The sequence below is a fragment of the Prunus persica genome, chromosome G1, assembly GCF_000346465.2.
Source record: "Prunus persica cultivar Lovell chromosome G1, Prunus_persica_NCBIv2, whole genome shotgun sequence".
In the NCBI taxonomy this organism is placed as follows: domain Eukaryota; kingdom Viridiplantae; phylum Streptophyta; class Magnoliopsida; order Rosales; family Rosaceae; genus Prunus; species Prunus persica.
The window spans coordinates 31,660,175-31,676,614 of record NC_034009.1 but is presented as its reverse complement, the minus strand read 5'-3'; the positions used below and the strand labels follow the sequence as shown (position 1 = coordinate 31,676,614).

General features: G+C 38.0%; 3 protein-coding genes across 3 annotated transcripts; 2 read left to right on the top strand and 1 right to left on the bottom strand.

The window, feature by feature from the left end:
• Positions 898-2,582, top strand: LOC18790141 (vacuolar iron transporter 1). Its single transcript, XM_007225945.2, has 4 exons — positions 898-1,236; positions 1,338-1,423; positions 1,915-2,029; positions 2,133-2,582. Exons 1-4 carry the CDS (start codon positions 989-991, stop codon positions 2,437-2,439), a joined length of 756 nt encoding a protein of 251 aa, XP_007226007.1. The 5' UTR covers positions 898-988; the 3' UTR covers positions 2,440-2,582.
• LOC18789232 (vacuolar iron transporter 1) lies at positions 7,111-8,797 on the top strand. Its single transcript, XM_007223661.2, has 4 exons — positions 7,111-7,510; positions 7,627-7,712; positions 7,826-7,940; positions 8,326-8,797. The coding sequence occupies exons 1-4, from the start codon at positions 7,257-7,259 to the stop codon at positions 8,621-8,623; spliced, it is 753 nt and encodes a 250-aa protein (XP_007223723.1). The 5' UTR covers positions 7,111-7,256; the 3' UTR covers positions 8,624-8,797.
• LOC18791658 (heat stress transcription factor A-8) lies at positions 9,098-11,851 on the bottom strand. Its single transcript, XM_007222690.2, has 3 exons — positions 11,369-11,851; positions 9,604-10,650; positions 9,098-9,431 (listed from the first exon to the last, which is right to left on the bottom strand). Exons 1-2 carry the CDS (start codon positions 11,603-11,605, stop codon positions 9,661-9,663), a joined length of 1,227 nt encoding a protein of 408 aa, XP_007222752.1. The 5' UTR covers positions 11,606-11,851; the 3' UTR covers positions 9,098-9,431; positions 9,604-9,660.

Genomic DNA, 16,440 nt, shown 5'->3' with positions numbered 1-16,440 from the left:
AAGTGCATTTAAGTTTAAAACTTCAAATGCTTTTTCATAGGTAGGGAAAATGGTTCCCAAGTACATTTGGTTTTTCTAACAAAAAGCTTTTAGAGGCTCTTGTGTTTTTCTAAGAAACACCTTCAAAAATACAATAATTGTCAACGGGAAGATTCATTAGATGAACTGAATCTTTATCATTCGTAGTGGTTAACGTAGAATATCACTAATAGAAACCCATATGTTCAGAATAAAGTTGATCCAAAAGTAAGCACAAAGAAAACAACGAGATTCACAAGTTATTTGACCTTTTATTTTATCTAGTCAATAGTTGAGAATTGCGTTTGTAGTTTTCTTCTCTTAATTAAACTTTTGGTGAAGAAACTAAGCATAGCCTGCGTTTGGATAAGGCCTGTGTCTCACACACGTCGTATACTTTAGCATATGTACGAGGCCTGTGGCAGCCAACACGCAATGTCACCCAAAATTTCAGCCTGCTTCCCTGACTTCACCGTAATGTATGTCACCCGATATTACAGAAAAAATAAATTTATTTAAGGAATTTCTTTATATATATATATATATATATTATTTTATTTTTAAATTTTTAAACTTTATAGAATGTATGTGAGCGAGGCCTATGGTGCGCACACGCCACTGAAGTGACAGGTGGGTCAAAAGTGAAAGCAACTTTTTCATTTTGTTATTTTGCTAATTATTCAGCCGGTGGGCAGAGAACAAACGGTGGACCCAAACAACACATATCGCTTTAATTCTCTTTATCTGGAATCTCCACAGCACCTACAACCCTTTTTTCTTAATAATAATAATAATCTCAATTTACAGGTATATCACTAATTTTGATTGACCCCATCTTCTTCCTTTATATATAAATACCCGGCCTTTTCCTCACTCTCGGACTTCATCCCGTTGGGCAGGCAGGCAAGAGATATTTCAATAGAATCGCTTTAGCTTAGCTTGAGAGACTCAGTAAAGTAGTTAAACAAAAATGGCAAATCAAAATCAAAATGGGTATGCAGACTTGGAGAAGCAGATGCTGATCCTGCACGACCATGAAGAGAAGCACTTCATGTCTAGTGAGATTGTGCGTGACGTCATTCTTGGCGTATCGGACGGTCTCACCGTCCCTTTCGCCCTCGCCGCCGGGTTGTCCGGTGCGGATGTCAGCTCCTCCATCATTCTCATTGCTGGCATTGCTGAAGTTGCCGCTGGTGCTATCTCTATGGGGCTCGGCGGGTATCAATTAATATTATTTCAATGAAATTTCTAAGAGATTTTTGTTTTTCGTTTATTATTAATTTTGTTGGTAATAAAAGCAAGATGCATGGCTTTTGCAGGTACCTTGCTGCTAAGAGTGAAGCTGATCATTACATGAAAGAACTAAAGAGGGAACAAGATGAAATCATCGCTGTCCCTGATACAGGTCTCTCTACATTAACATTATAATTTTACCATATTATTATATATTAATTATTTAGCTCTGAGTCTCTGACTCTGAGAGTGTGCAGACGGAATTCACGAGCTATATATATTTATAGGCTGCCAGTCTAAGATCATGTGAACGTCTTTTAAACTTTACACTGTATCTGAATATGATTGATGGGGTTCTTTTTTCTTTTTTAAATGATTTGCTCCTTAATTATGTATGTATATGCTTATATCAGTCCTGATCCTTTGGATCACAAGAGTTCAAGAGATTGTGGTCACTCACCGTTGGATATTAATCTAATGGTTCAAAAAAGTTTTTTAAAAGTAGTTCAAGATTGAATGAACCGTTGAATTTACATCCAACAGTGAGTGACCACAAATCTCTTGAACTCTTGTGATCCAAGAGATCGGAATTGATGCTTATATATATGATTGGAACATAATTAACATATTAAATAAAGTTGATATATTATAAACGAAACGTAGAGGCTGCTGAGGTTGCGGAAATATTGTCACAATACGGGGCTGAACCACATGAGTATGGGCCTGTGGTGAATGCTCTAAGGAGGAATCCTCAAGCCTGGCTTGATTTCATGATGAAGTAAGTTAATTTAAGTATAAGCTTATTAATTCACTGATTTATCAACTAATTATTTATTAATTAATTATATGGCCCGGATCATTGGGTGGGTGGGTGGGTGCAGATTTGAACTGGGACTGGAGAAACCAGACCCGATGAGAGCCGTACAGAGTGCAATGACAATTGCGTTTTCATACATAATTGGAGGGCTGGTGCCCCTCGTGCCATACATGCTCATTCCAATTGCAACAAGGGCTGTGGTTGCATCTGTCATCCTAACCATCGTGGCTTTGATGATTTTTGGCTTTGCAAAGGGTCACTTCACGGGCACCCAACCCTTCAAGAGTGCCCTCCAAACTGCCTTCATTGGGGCCATTGCCTCTGCCGCTGCTTATTCCATTGCTAAACTTTTCCAAGCATACCACCATTAATATTAATTAGTTTCAACTTTTTTCCTTTGAAAAAAAAAAATTACATGTCTTATTAATGAACTTCATCTTTCTGCTTCTGTTAATCGTTTTTCTAGTACCTATATATCCGTTAATTTCTAGCTCAATCTGCGTGGTACAATATTAATTTGCTGCTAGTGTACTGGTTGTTCCATGGATTGGAAAATGACAACAACAAAAAAGTTACATCAACATAATTAATAATATTAATATTAATAGGTGTTCAAACAATATTGTTGACTAAATCAGAGGCAGAATCCAAAATGATATTCCACACCACACCACACCACCAGCAATGCAAAGGCTACAAGGACTGCACCAATATTACATTGACTGTCTTTATCAGCACACCATTTCTTAATTAATAATTCATCCACCTCCATTTCCATCCAGTTCCATAGATGCCACGTATCCGCAGAACCCTTGGATATGTTTCTGCATGTTGGAAGGCAGGTTGCTCTTTCTTCTTCTGATCGCTACTTTTTGAGTAATTGTTATTTTCATGTTGCCATCATTGTAATTGTTAATTACCAGCCAATGCCAAACAAATATCCTATAATTTTGAGCTTCCTTTTCACCAACCCCATTAGAGCGGGAACGTGCGCATATCCAACCGAGATGAATTATTGTTTGGTGGTGGGACTGGATTTTGTAAAATAAATAACATTTCTACATATTGTGTTTTTGTAATAACCCAAAACAAAATATCTAAAAATTAGCATTAATTTATTCTAGTAAGAAGACGATTTTGCCCTCGCATTATTTAATAGGGAGAAAGTTGACTTTTTGACTGAGAAGGAATTTGGCAATTCCGCTTACGCCGTCGCGTAGAGCACAGCAAAACGAGTCCGTAGACACAGACTCGAATCGGAGTTGTAACGAAGAAAATACGGTCAAAATACCGCGAAGGGCAAAATGGTAATTTGGAAAAAGTCAGATTTTTATCTCTTTTCTCCTCTCTCTCTCTCCTCAATTCTCTCTTCTCTCTCTCTCTCTCCTCCCGTCGCGCGCAGCCGCGCCCCTCCTCCCTTCCAGCCGTTCCAGCCACCACCACAGGCCGTCCCGATCGTCGGCGTTGGTACCATCGGAACCGCCTCAGCCCCGCCGTCCTTTCCCGACCCGTCTCCGCCGTTGGGCCGACCGGAACTGGCCAGAAAATCGAGATTTCCGACCGGTTTTCACCCGATTTTCAGACCCTTCGTTCTCCTTCGTTTCTCAACCAAATCGTTCGAGTAAGGCATTAGAGGACCGGCAGAACCGCAGGAGGGACCTTCAAAGGGTCCAGCTAGCTCGGACCAGCAGTGAGTGGACCTTTCTTTCATAAATAATTTTCTATAAATAAGTTTATACAAACGATTTTATAAATAAGTTTATATGCATGAATTTTATTATTTGATTTTGAATAAGTTTTATTGAAAGTTTCCGAGCTTGATTAGTACCGTGATATTTCTATAATTTCATGCTGCTCAGTCACATGCTAAAAGTTATAGAAACAGAGTTTGAGGTCTAAATCAAATGAGATAGCAGCATAATGTGAGATTAAATTTTCCTAAAGTTATTTATTTTTAAAACCACCACGTACCCATTTTTATTTGGTGATTACCATCAGATGGACCGATGTCTACGGACATCCAGTCTGTTTACAGTTCTGTCAGTGCACTTGACATTGCCTCATGAGTTTCGGGGACGCTCGGACCGTGAGTGCCAGGATTTGCGGCTCGGCAGACTTGGTGTCCCGAGACCTGCCAGGATTTGCGGCTCGGCTGACTCTGTGTCCCCGAGACCTGCCAGGATTGCGGATCAGGCTGACTACAGTCCCCTGTATCTTGCCAGAGCGGCTCGAGTCGACTTGGTGTCATCGAGACCTGTCGGCGGATCAGGCTGACCATAGTCCCCTGAATCCTGCCAGTTTACGGCTCGGATAGACTGTGTGTCGCCGAGACCTGCCAGGGGAATTGACGGATTTACAGGGGTACATTTAGGTGGTAGTTTTAAAAGAATTTCAGTGCTTTTATGTAATTATTGCTTTCAGTCATTTTATACCAGTTTTCTCGATATTCGTGCATGTTTCACATCTGTATAGATACGTATACATATACATGTTTATTTGAATGCCTTGTATTTGAATACAGTCGAACTTTAGATTTACATACCTATTCATTTTTACAACGGGGGTTACTATGTTTATAAATTGTTTTGAGAACGTTATTTTTTGTCCACTCACACTTTCAAATTGTTTTTTTTCGCCCACAGGCAGTAGAAGTGCACAAGAATCCACCACGGGCCACTCCTAGCTCCCGCGCCACTCACGAAATGTAGGATTTTGTTGTAAAATACTTAAATTCTTGTAAATAGTTAGTAACTGCTCTGATATCTTGTGGATTGGAGAACCAGAACTGGTGAATGTTTGGTTGACTTATTCTGGCAGTTGGTGTGAAGATTATTGTTTGTTTAACAGGTGAAAATTTTTGGGTTTGGACAAAATACAAGTGAGACTCTGCCAAATTTTCGGCAGGAGTCTAAGGGAAGTTTTAATAATAATTGTAACAGGAAGGGTAAAAAGGTCATTTGTGCCCGACATTCGCCAGGTGTCGGACACGCACAGGACTTGGTTCGAATTCCAAAGTGGAATTGGGATCGGGTCCTGTCAGTTTTACCATAAGTTTCATTTAAAGAAGTGAGACTCATAAAAATTAGTTTGGATCTAACTTCAATAATCCAAGTCAAACCATCAAACGAGGCTTATAATCTTCTTTCGTTGTATATGTATATTCTTGTAATTTCAAGATGGATACGTTTAAGGTCATCTCCAAGTGAGGTCAATTCCTTTTAGTTTAAAATTCTAAAAACTCATCTTCAAGAGTGGGCTAAACAAAGGGCCAATTCCTAAATTGAGGGTTACATGTGGCCCTTTGGCTAGCCCGAACTAAATATTTGGATGGAGCCTAGTAGGTGACGTTGTCTAGTTTTTTTTTTTAAATCTAAAAAATTCTTCTTTTTTTTTGGGATATAAATACCTACCTCATTCTTACATAATTTCTCACAACATCTTCATATCCTTCCTCAATTTCATCATTTTACATAATTTATCACAATCTCTTCATTCTTTTACAAACTATCCTTTATCTTTTTCCATTTAAATGAATTTTTAAGTTGTTTTTAGAACAAGAAAAAATCTAATCATAAATCTATAAGGCTAATTACGTGCCAACATGTGGATGTCAAAAATCCTATTCTAAAATATTTTTCTCTTCTAAAATATAATGTAAATAATAGTTTAATTAAATTAACTAATAAATTTACATAATATACTAAAAACTATTAAAATGTTAAATTTAGCCCATTCTTTTTTCTTTTTTTTTTTTGAGAGAGAAAATGGTATTGCATTCAACCCAAAGAGAACATTACATGATAAGAACGAGCATGTTAATAGTGGCCTCGTTAAAACCTTCTCAGGGAAAACCACAAGGGATAAAACCCCGAGGTAGGAAAGAGCACCACTCATGCTAATGACTAAACAGAAAAGTCAATACTCCTATAACAAAGTTAGACAAAATGAGACCAATCCTCTCTAACGTCATCTAGGAGCCAGGGAGGTCCATCACCTAACCAATAACAAAGCTCCTCCGCTCGAAGACTATAACGTGCAATACGATGAGCCACAGTGTTGACTGTACGGAGGACAAAACGAACACAGGAGGATAACGCCAGAAGAAGACGCCGAATTTTAGTCACAAGCACTCCCTCAGGAGCTAAACGCCCGTTGCTGTTGAATTCAATTAAAATATAGCCTGACACTATTAGGATTTAGGGTCACCTGGAGATGCAAACTTGGTTTCTTCTTCTTTTGGGAAAGATGCAAGCGTGGGATTTAGGAGATTAATGAATTTGGGTTTGGACATTAATTCCGTATCAACTAGAAGTACATGAAATGTATTTGTAATGATTCATTGAATTTGAAATTACTAGTATAATAACACAAAAGAACCAAATCTCTTAATTAATTGGAGTTTCACTTGGCGTCAATTGATTGATATATATGGTTTTTAGCTCATATAAGGAAAATACAACTCGAATCAAATCGCACATTTTAATCCTGCACGAATCCTAACCACACCACTCGTTTTATATTCAAGCCATTTTCGAGTTGAGTACGGGTTACCTTAAATTCTTTGAAAGATAAAAAAAAAACCTTCGTTAGTCTAGCTTAGTGATATATATATATATTTTAATGTTAGAATACATCTTAAATTCGAATTAATAATAAGTGAAACGCGTGACTTGAACATGATACAACCCAACTTTGTGATTCCCATTGTTACTGGCATTTGGTTTGGAGATTTGAATTTAAACTTGTTACAATTTTGAGAATATAAATATTACTAAAAACGTAGCAAATGAGTCATTGTCGTCCTTCTATTTTTAATGAAATGAAATCAGAATGAAATTGAAAAAAACAAGGAAAAGAATAATGAAGGCGGCAAAACGCATAACGCACAGCATGCACAAATACTTACATGTAACGAAAATAATATTATTTCGTTATTCTCGTTAATAAAATAATTACACGTAAAAAATTTATACTACATGTTATTATATTATTGACCAAAAATAATAAAAAGAGTTTCTATTGACATCACGGGGGCTTAATGACGATGGTGGGTGTATAAATAGGTATGGTATCATAGCAAGCAAAAGCATAGCAGACCCAATTTACACACAAAAAGACAGCAACATAAATAAAAGGCTTCGAAATCCGGGGTTTGGTTACTTGACTCCAAAACCCTTTCCGTTTTACAATGGCGGCTAATGACGGGCGTGGGCAAGCAAGGACCTTGGACCCAGAGAAGCAAACACTCCTGAATCAGCACACAGAGAAACACTTCACCGCTGGGGAGATCGTCCGTGACATCATCATCGGCGTATCCGACGGTCTTACCGTGCCCTTCGCTCTCGCAGCAGGACTCTCCGGTGCCAATGCCACGTCATCTATCGTTCTCACTGCTGGCATCGCCGAAGTCGCTGCCGGTGCCATCTCCATGGGACTCGGCGGGTATACTTTCAATTCCGCTTATCGCTTCTTCTGTTTTGTTTGGTTACTGAGAAAATGCGAAAATGATTAGGGTTGTTGATTGTAGATTATTGTTATTGTCAATATTTCTGACGCAGATATCTGGCGGCGAAAAGCGAGGCTGATCATTATACGAGGGAGCTGAGGAGAGAACAAGAGGAAGTAGTAAACGTTCCTGATACAGGTTGATTTTATTTTGTTATAAGTCTCTGTCTGTCTCTGGTATGCTTAATTAGAATTGAATATGAAGTATGAATTATGAAGTATGAAGGGGTTTTATTCATATGAAAATTACAGAGGCGGCAGAGGTAGCAGAGATACTGGCAGAGTATGGGGTAGAGCCACATGAGTATACTCCTGTGGTGAACGCTCTAAGGAAGAATCCCAAAGCGTGGGTGGATTTCATGATGAAGTAAGTTGTTTATATTCCTAAACAAAACAAATTTAATTAACTTTAGAATTAGAATGATGAATGATTAATAAAGAATTGGGAGAATGTGTTGTGTTGTGTTGTGTTGTGGGTATTCTCTTCTGTGCACGAGTGGGCCAACTAGTTGACAAGTGAAAGGATCCATCACTTATCAAATGCAATAATAGAATCCAATTTCTCTTTCTCTTTTGAAAATGCTTACTTTAGAAATGTGGACAAAAACCATGTGGTCCTCAGCCTGGTTATGTTTTTCTGTCCCTCATGACTTCTATCTTTATTATTTCCTCTGAATTCGGAATTATGTTAATTGTGTAACTAGCATTATTAAGCAAGCAAGCTATTTTTAATTTAAATGATGATGATTCAGGTTTGAACTGGGATTGGAAAAGCCAGATCCAAGAAGAGCACTGCACAGCGCCCTCACCATTGCCATTGCTTACGTTTTGGGTGGATCAGTGCCCCTCCTTCCTTACGTCTTCTTTCCGAGGGCTAGAGAAGCTTTGGTTGCCTCCGTTGTCGTCACCTTGGGGGCGTTGCTAATATTTGGCTTTGCCAAGGGCCACTTTACCGGCAATAAACCCTTCCAGAGTGCCTTCCAGACTGCTCTCATTGGAGCCGTGGCATCCGCTGCCGCTTTTGGCCTGGCAAAGGCTATCCATCCATGAACATTCGTCCTTTCCTATATATCATATGCTACTGTATTCTGTGTTTCCCATTCCTATGGAAATTTCAATGTTGCTTCTTATTTTCGTTATAATTTCATCCCGTGATCCTACATGAACTTTCTTTTCTTCCTTATTGACATCTAATAAGTATGCAGTTTTTTTCTTTAAAAAAAACAAGAAAGGTTATGTAGTTTTGTACCTTTGTGGATGGGAATGGTTTGAGAAAAATGGTACTTTCACCTTCATTTGCGGGTAAGCCTCTTCAGAGCAACAAGGGAAGCAAGCCAAACCCTCTTACCACAACTAGCCCTTAGAAAAAAGAGACGTTACCTAGAATCTCTAACAACCTTGAAAAATGAAATCGAATATTCAAATTGCATGTGTGCTATATCAAATATCATAAGAGAACGCCTCTAGTTGCCATGAGAGAGAGAGAGAGAGAGAGAGAGAGAGAGAGAGAGAGAGAGTAGAACGTCATATGCAAAGTGTCTTTCATTTATATTGAGAAAATGAGAACGGTGTCCCGTGAATTTACAAGGTTGGTACAAGAAAACTATACCAAGTGAGGTTGCAGAAGTTAAGAAAAAGCAAGGCCACTGCAGTGGTACAAGAAAACTATACCGAGTGAGGTTGCGGAAGTTAAGAAAAAGCAAGGCCACTGCAGTGGCGCAGATGACATATATTCTCCAATGCTCTTTAAACCAAGCAGCTATTAAACCTCACAGGAAAATTACTCGAATTACATGTAGAAACAGAGCAAAACTGCAAGCAAAATACTCTTCCCAACGGTCATGCCGCCCGCCAAAATCTGTCCATAGGCAAAATGAAGGAAAGATAAGTAGATATAGTTCAAATTACAGCATGCAACCCAACAACACAAATTACTTCAGAACTCCAGGTAGCCTCAATTATATTTAAAATATTATTCTCCTAGGACAGTATAAAAGACTGATTGAAGAATAAGAAGCGAACCGACTTACATTTGTTAAGTTGACTGAGAAGGGCGTTACATGTATGAGGTATCCCACAAGAAGCTCTCACTTTCCTGATTGTGTCCCACGTTTGCTGTTAGAGTCAGAAGCTAAATATCCCATTTGTTCAGTTATATGTTCCAAGCTTTGAGAGCTCTCCACATTAGATCCATAAACTGTTGATTCTGATGCAAAGTTCTGAGATTTCTTCATTTGCTCTATTAAAGTATCAAAATTCTGTGATTCTTGCAGTTCCGATGCGGTTGATTCCACCTCCATTCTAGAGTCAACAGTCTCTTTTCCGTCTTCCTTTGCAGCTTCAATATCTTCTAAGAAAGGACTAGCTAAAAGAAGCTGCTCCCATGCACCATCATCAGATACATCCGGTAGGGTATATGGGGCTTGATTTTCTAGAGAGCTCAACTTTTCATCCATTAGCATTTTCATGAAATCAGGATTCACAACAAAATCGTTCATTCCATCTATATAAGAATCAAATTCGGTTTGTTTGTCTGAGCCTGAATTCGCTGCGAGGACAGGCTTCGGGGCTTCATCCACAGGAGGTTGGTACCTCACTATCGCACCATCAGAAGTTATTGGTATACCATCATCTACACCTTGTTCTAGCATATTCCCAGGTTCAGCAATGCGCCAACTGTTTTCTTTTGGCTGAAGAAGCTGAACTAAAAACCCAGGACTTTGCATGGCCATAACTAGAAATGACAGCATCTGCTGCTGATTCTTCTCCATTCCATGAAGGCGGTTCCTCAGGAGGAGCAAGTTATTTTCTGAAATTTCCTGGTGCTGCCTAAGCTTGACCAACTCTTGCTTCAGAGCAACTTTATCCGTCTTCAGGTTCTCAACTTCCCTCCATAGACCATTTTCAACAATGTTTTCACAAGGCCCATCAGGATTGTCTTTCTGCTGTAATGTTTTTCTCTGATCTGTGCCCTGAGGATGTTTCCTTCTAGAAATATTCTTCAACAAATGCTTTTGACCTCGAATAAACCCTTCATTTGCAAACACCCAACGATCTGAATCTATTTTTCTGAAGCCCTGAAACAATAAGATTCTTGAATACTTGACTATTGGTTGACAATTCAAATAACATAACATGACTTGTACACCACAGAGAAACACACAAGTGCACCTGTAGTGCAGATATATACATACATATGCATATAGCTATATACTATATACAATGTATATAGTTATATACATTGCTATTTTCTCAATATAGCATTTCTGGGCAACTGAGACTGAAGCACAACCCATTAATTAGCTCAGGGCCAACTGAGACAAAAAGAAGGGAGACGGATCAAGCTTTGAAAAGAGAACTTCACCATTCAAAATATTTTACAAAGTCTTAACTCATGGCCAAGGCTTACATCTTAGACAGACCCTTCCCTTTTGAGTCCCACCTAAATGGATAACCACAGAAAACTTCCAAATGAAGGAAATACGAAACTTGATTTGGACCAATTGAGCACGAGTCAAGGCTCATAGGAGCAAACTAATCATCTACGCAAGAAAGAAAACTTGATTTAAGAGATTTCTTTTAGTTTACAATCATTTACGAATGCGCAATTTTCTTTTATTATTTATATTTGGGATTGCCGCAAGAATAACAAGAAGAAAAAAGTCTAAAAATCCAATATAAATATAAGCACAATTGTAACGCAGCTAAAGAACGCCTCCATAAAATGAAAAAGAAACCTCAAAATGCAATAGCCGAGATAGAAGAAAAAGTAAAAAATTGCCCAGAAAAGCTCACATAGATATTGAGCTGCCTCATGAAGCTAGAAAAGTTGCTGTGCTTGAAATACTTGGGCAACAATAAAATCGAGAACTGGGTCATGTCCCATATCACAAAGCTGTCACCGGTTTCACTCCACGAGATTATAGAGTCTGCATCGTTATCATCCACCATCTCATAGCATTTCCTAAGAAAAGGAGCCACCGATCCACCAGACCCAGACCCATCTCCACTCTTCACCGCCGATTTCAACATGCCCCTACTCTGCTGCTTCCTTTTCAAAGAAAACCCAAGATTTTGACCTCAAAATTCGATGTGGGATAGGGTTTTGGAAAGACCCAAGAGAAGTAGCAGCACAATTGAGTAGAATCAGCAGAAGGGAAAAGCGTAGAACTTAGAGGGCGAAGTTTCCTTCCTACTTTCTTTCTCTCCCTCTCTCTTTTTTTGTTTCTTTGGTGAGAGAGAGGCAAACTGGACTTTCCCTGCAGCTTGGTGTGCAAGTGGTGGTTAAGCTAGTTATTCACAGAAGATCCCCGCGTGGACAAAATGGAACTTGACGGGCCGAGCCCAACTCTTCTTCTTCTTTTTTTTCCTACGAAACCGAGCCCAACTCACTCCCCTTTGTATGTGGGCTATTGGACTCAGTTATTTTTCTACAACAAGATTAAAGAAAGAAAATAAAAAGAGTTAACTGGTGATTTGTACCTAACTTTTGATTTATCATATTCCTTTTTTTTTAGAAAATTAAGAATATGAATATTTTTTTTTATAGCTAATTTTCCCTCTGCCCGTCTAAATCATCAGTATTTCATTCAATTTTTTGTTAAATTATTAAAAATAAATTACTTATTTTAAGAAAAAATTAAACAAAAAACTATCCTACCCACAGACCCCCTCTCCCCTCTCTCTTTTCTCCCCCAACTTGACTACCCCTTTCCCACCTGCAACTTACCCCAAGACTAATTCGCAACACATCCCCCCTCACCACCGTCGTTGCCTCCCCTTTCACAACACAGCCCCAGACCCACGACCACCCCTTTACCCATCGCAGCCTCCCTCTCTCTTTCAACAGCTCACCCTCCCACAGCCAACCATCACACACACACACACACACACTCTCTCTCTCTCTCTCTCTCTCTCTCTCTCTTCCCCCAAACCCCAGGTCCATCCTCGACACCCACAAAATCACCCACCTCGCCACAACCCATCTGCCCTTGTTGCGGTTTTTTATCAAATAGATTTGGGTTCTTTTGTGTGTTCAAATATGCACATATGGGTTTTTTTTTTGTTCAAATATATGGTGGTGGTTTTGGTGTTGTTGTATGGGATGTGTTCGATTTTGGGGAAGAAAGGGGTTGGTCTGAGGCTTGTAGGAAGTGGAATTGGTAAGCAAAAATTCATAAGCTAATAGGAAGTGGGGTTGGTCTGAGGATGACATTCTTTCTACTTTTTTTTTTTTTTTTTTAAAAACGTTATTTCTATCGTTATTGATTATTATTTCAATTTATTTTATTTTATTTTAACATATAAATGGCCAATTTGCCATCATATTTAAGGGCAAATTGAATGAAATATTGCGGATTTAGACAACATGAGGAATTGGCAGAAGAAAAAAAAGAAAAATAATATGGGATAAATCGAAAGCTAGGTACAAATTTAGTAGGTAAATCACCAGTTGAGCATGAAGATTGTAAAACATTAAAAAATATATACAAGCGATGGTCTAAATTACAGGGGGATGAGAGTTTCTCATACATACACTACCAAGATGTCATCAGGGTAGGGACAGACCCAAGATTTTAAAATGAAATGGGCTAAATTTACACTTTATGTATGCACAATCCACCTACTTTGGGGTTTGACCAGATTACACACAATCCGGTCCAACTTCATTTTAGGCCTCCAAACACCATATTAGATTTAAAAAATCTTAATCCACCTAATTTATCCGGCCCACCAAATGTGACAGGACCCAACCTAAATTCCACTTTGGAATTTGAGCCATACTCTGTACATGTCCGACACCTGGCAGGTGCCGGGCACTCTTGACCAAAATACCCTTCAAAGTTCCCTAGATTCTTTTTCTTCGAGTTTGACTTCTGCCGAAAATTCGACAGAGTCTCCCCTGTTATTCGCTCATTTCCCAAAATTTTCACCTGTATAACAAGCAATTTAAATATCCCCATTCGTTCAGCATGCGCAAAAATAGAATTCATGCAACCAGACATATGTCACATACCAAAGTCCAAAGATACTGACATGATGACATTCATGACATTAGGCCTCTATAAATCAGATAAATCGTTCTGCCAACTAAAATTGATCCTAACCTTAAAAATAACACAAGTACGTTAACAGATTTCAACATAACTTAACAGAATAGCTTTACAATCACTTGATCTCGCAGCTGCATCTAGCTCTAGGTTGCCTACGTACCCGTAACAAGAAATCAAGTCACACGTAGTTCTTTCAATGTGATTGCAAAACAGTTCTAGTTCTCACGTTAGTGGTATACTCACCATTATTCACAAGCTCTAAAGTATATACTTTTCAACTTTCCAAATTCTCAAAACAGTTCATACTCAGAATATAATTAGGGTACTCACTGAACTTCCCCTAATTCATAAATCAATTTGTATATTATTTGCTTTAGAAATATATATATATATATATATAATAATAATGAAAAATAAAAACCAACAAGCTCCTAAAATACTTTTATCCTTTCCTTTGAAACTTACATAAGGCCCATTATATAAATATATAGTATATAAATATATATATATATATATATATCAACAACTTAACTGGAATATATATATTTTCCTCTTTTACTTGCAAAACAAACTCATCACTTAAGAAAATAATGGTGAACTGTATAAAATCCTTAAAACTTGTAAACATTCATTCCTTATCTCATAATATCAGGAAAATATATATATAAAACCTTTGCCCATAAAATACCAAAATAAATCCTCAATTTTAGTTTAAAACCATCTCATAACTTAAATTCTCTCCACCTAGGCATACTCTCATTCCTGATCCGTCAATTCCTTTAATACCGTCAATTCCTTGTGTCACATTATATGACACATCCTCGCAGGCCTCAGTAAGATAAAGTCAATCCGAGCCGCATTCCTCGCAGCCCTCGGGATCACAAAGTTGACCTGAACCGTATTCCTCGCAGGCCTCAAGGGACCATTAGTCAGCCTGAGAACGCGCATCCTCGCACTACACAGTTCAGGCGTCCCTAAAACTCGTGCGGCAATGTCATAAATGACAAATCTGTTTCAACGACAATGGGGAGTACTCCTAATGTGGGTTTGAAAACCATATGAAATTTCTTTTATTTCACAAACCGTACTTAAATTCTCTTCTTAATTTTCAAGAAATCAGTTCTCAATTATCTTGGAATTTAGGCCACATACTGTTGAGAACTAATGTCCATAATTCATCATTTTCAATTATTGAGTGTATGTATTAAATATAGACATGCACAATTTAGCGATCTATATATATAAATATATAACTCATTCCATAATCATATAAATCCATAATAGATTGCATAATCAATGAAAGTGATGCTATTACAAACCAATGAATACTCACATAAGCATAAATTTCTAAAGATCCGAAAATAATTCAAATAGAAATCAACACTTGTTTTCACATAAATTCAATAAAATACTGTATTTCACCATTAAAATAATATACTTCCGTACATAACCCAATCCATATATCATATACTTTATTTACAATCATAATAATATCAACTAATGAAAAGTAATAACCTTTAAAGAAAATCTCATAACTTCAATTATCAATATAATATCTAAGAATTCCTATAAGGTACTATAAAACTGTAACACCCTGAATCCAATTAAATTTCCTATTTAAATTATTTAATTTAATTAAATATGAAATTTTGAATTTACCCTTGGAATAGGGGTATTTTGGTCATTTTTTTATTCGGAGAGATTTTGAGGTAACGAGTGGTATTTTTACGTAGGATTTCATCAATTTTGAGCCTATGTAGTTTGATTTTCGAATTGGATTTCGGCCGATTTTGGGATCGCGATTCCGGCCACTTCCGGTCACTTTCTGGGGTAGGCCCAGAACAAAAGTGACTGCAAATAGGGTGTTACACCTATTGTGCGTTATCCGGGTTCGATATATTTGGACCGTTGGTTTGAGTCAAAATTAATATATGTTACTGTAGACATTTCTAGGATCGTGTAGGAATTCGCTGATCATGAATCGGAGCCTCGGATGTTCCGATTCAATAACTTAAAGTTTGCGTTTTGCGATAATCGTCTGATCATGCGATCGTGAGCAATCCGACCGTCCGTTTCGGACCAAACTTACAGGACGTGTATCCTAGACCATGTGAAACCTTTAGGAACTTTCGGATCGTAAAACGGAGGTCATGGGTCTCGTAGGCTCGGTTGACCCAAATTGAAAAGTTTGACCGCCGATTGACCAAGTGTCTCCCAAGTCTGTTCCATTGTCCGCATTGGATAGTTGGACCTTAGAACGTCCCTTTCCTCGTGCACTTACTTGAAACTCGTGAAATTAGGATATTTAATTCAAATTTCTTGTTCAAAACGCTTTGAATTTATCTTGTATTTGTATTCAAAAATAGGTACTCCGACCACGCGTACGCAGCAGGCGGGACCCTCTTAGGTTCAAGCAGCGTGGGACTACTTGTGAGTGGACTTTATTTTCAAATCATAAGCATGGTTTTATGATGGAAAAATTATGTATAATGTTTTAATGGTGTATTGGATATATTATATATTCAATTGTTGAATTTGATGTTTTTATAAAGCTATTGTAATATATTTTGGGTTTTGGCATATTTGAGTATCTTGAGTATGTATATATGGATTTTGAGAAATTCTATCTATGTTTGGCTATGTGTGGGGTACTTGGGTTGTTCATGTGAGGTTGTGGAAAGAAATGAGTTTAGAATGTCAGTTTGAAGTGCTATAAGCACTACCCTATGTACCTCCCCGGATTTGAAACTTGGATATGGAAACTTGAGATACTTGAAAATGTCGGAACCCGAGGCATCCTTGACGGGTTGTCAT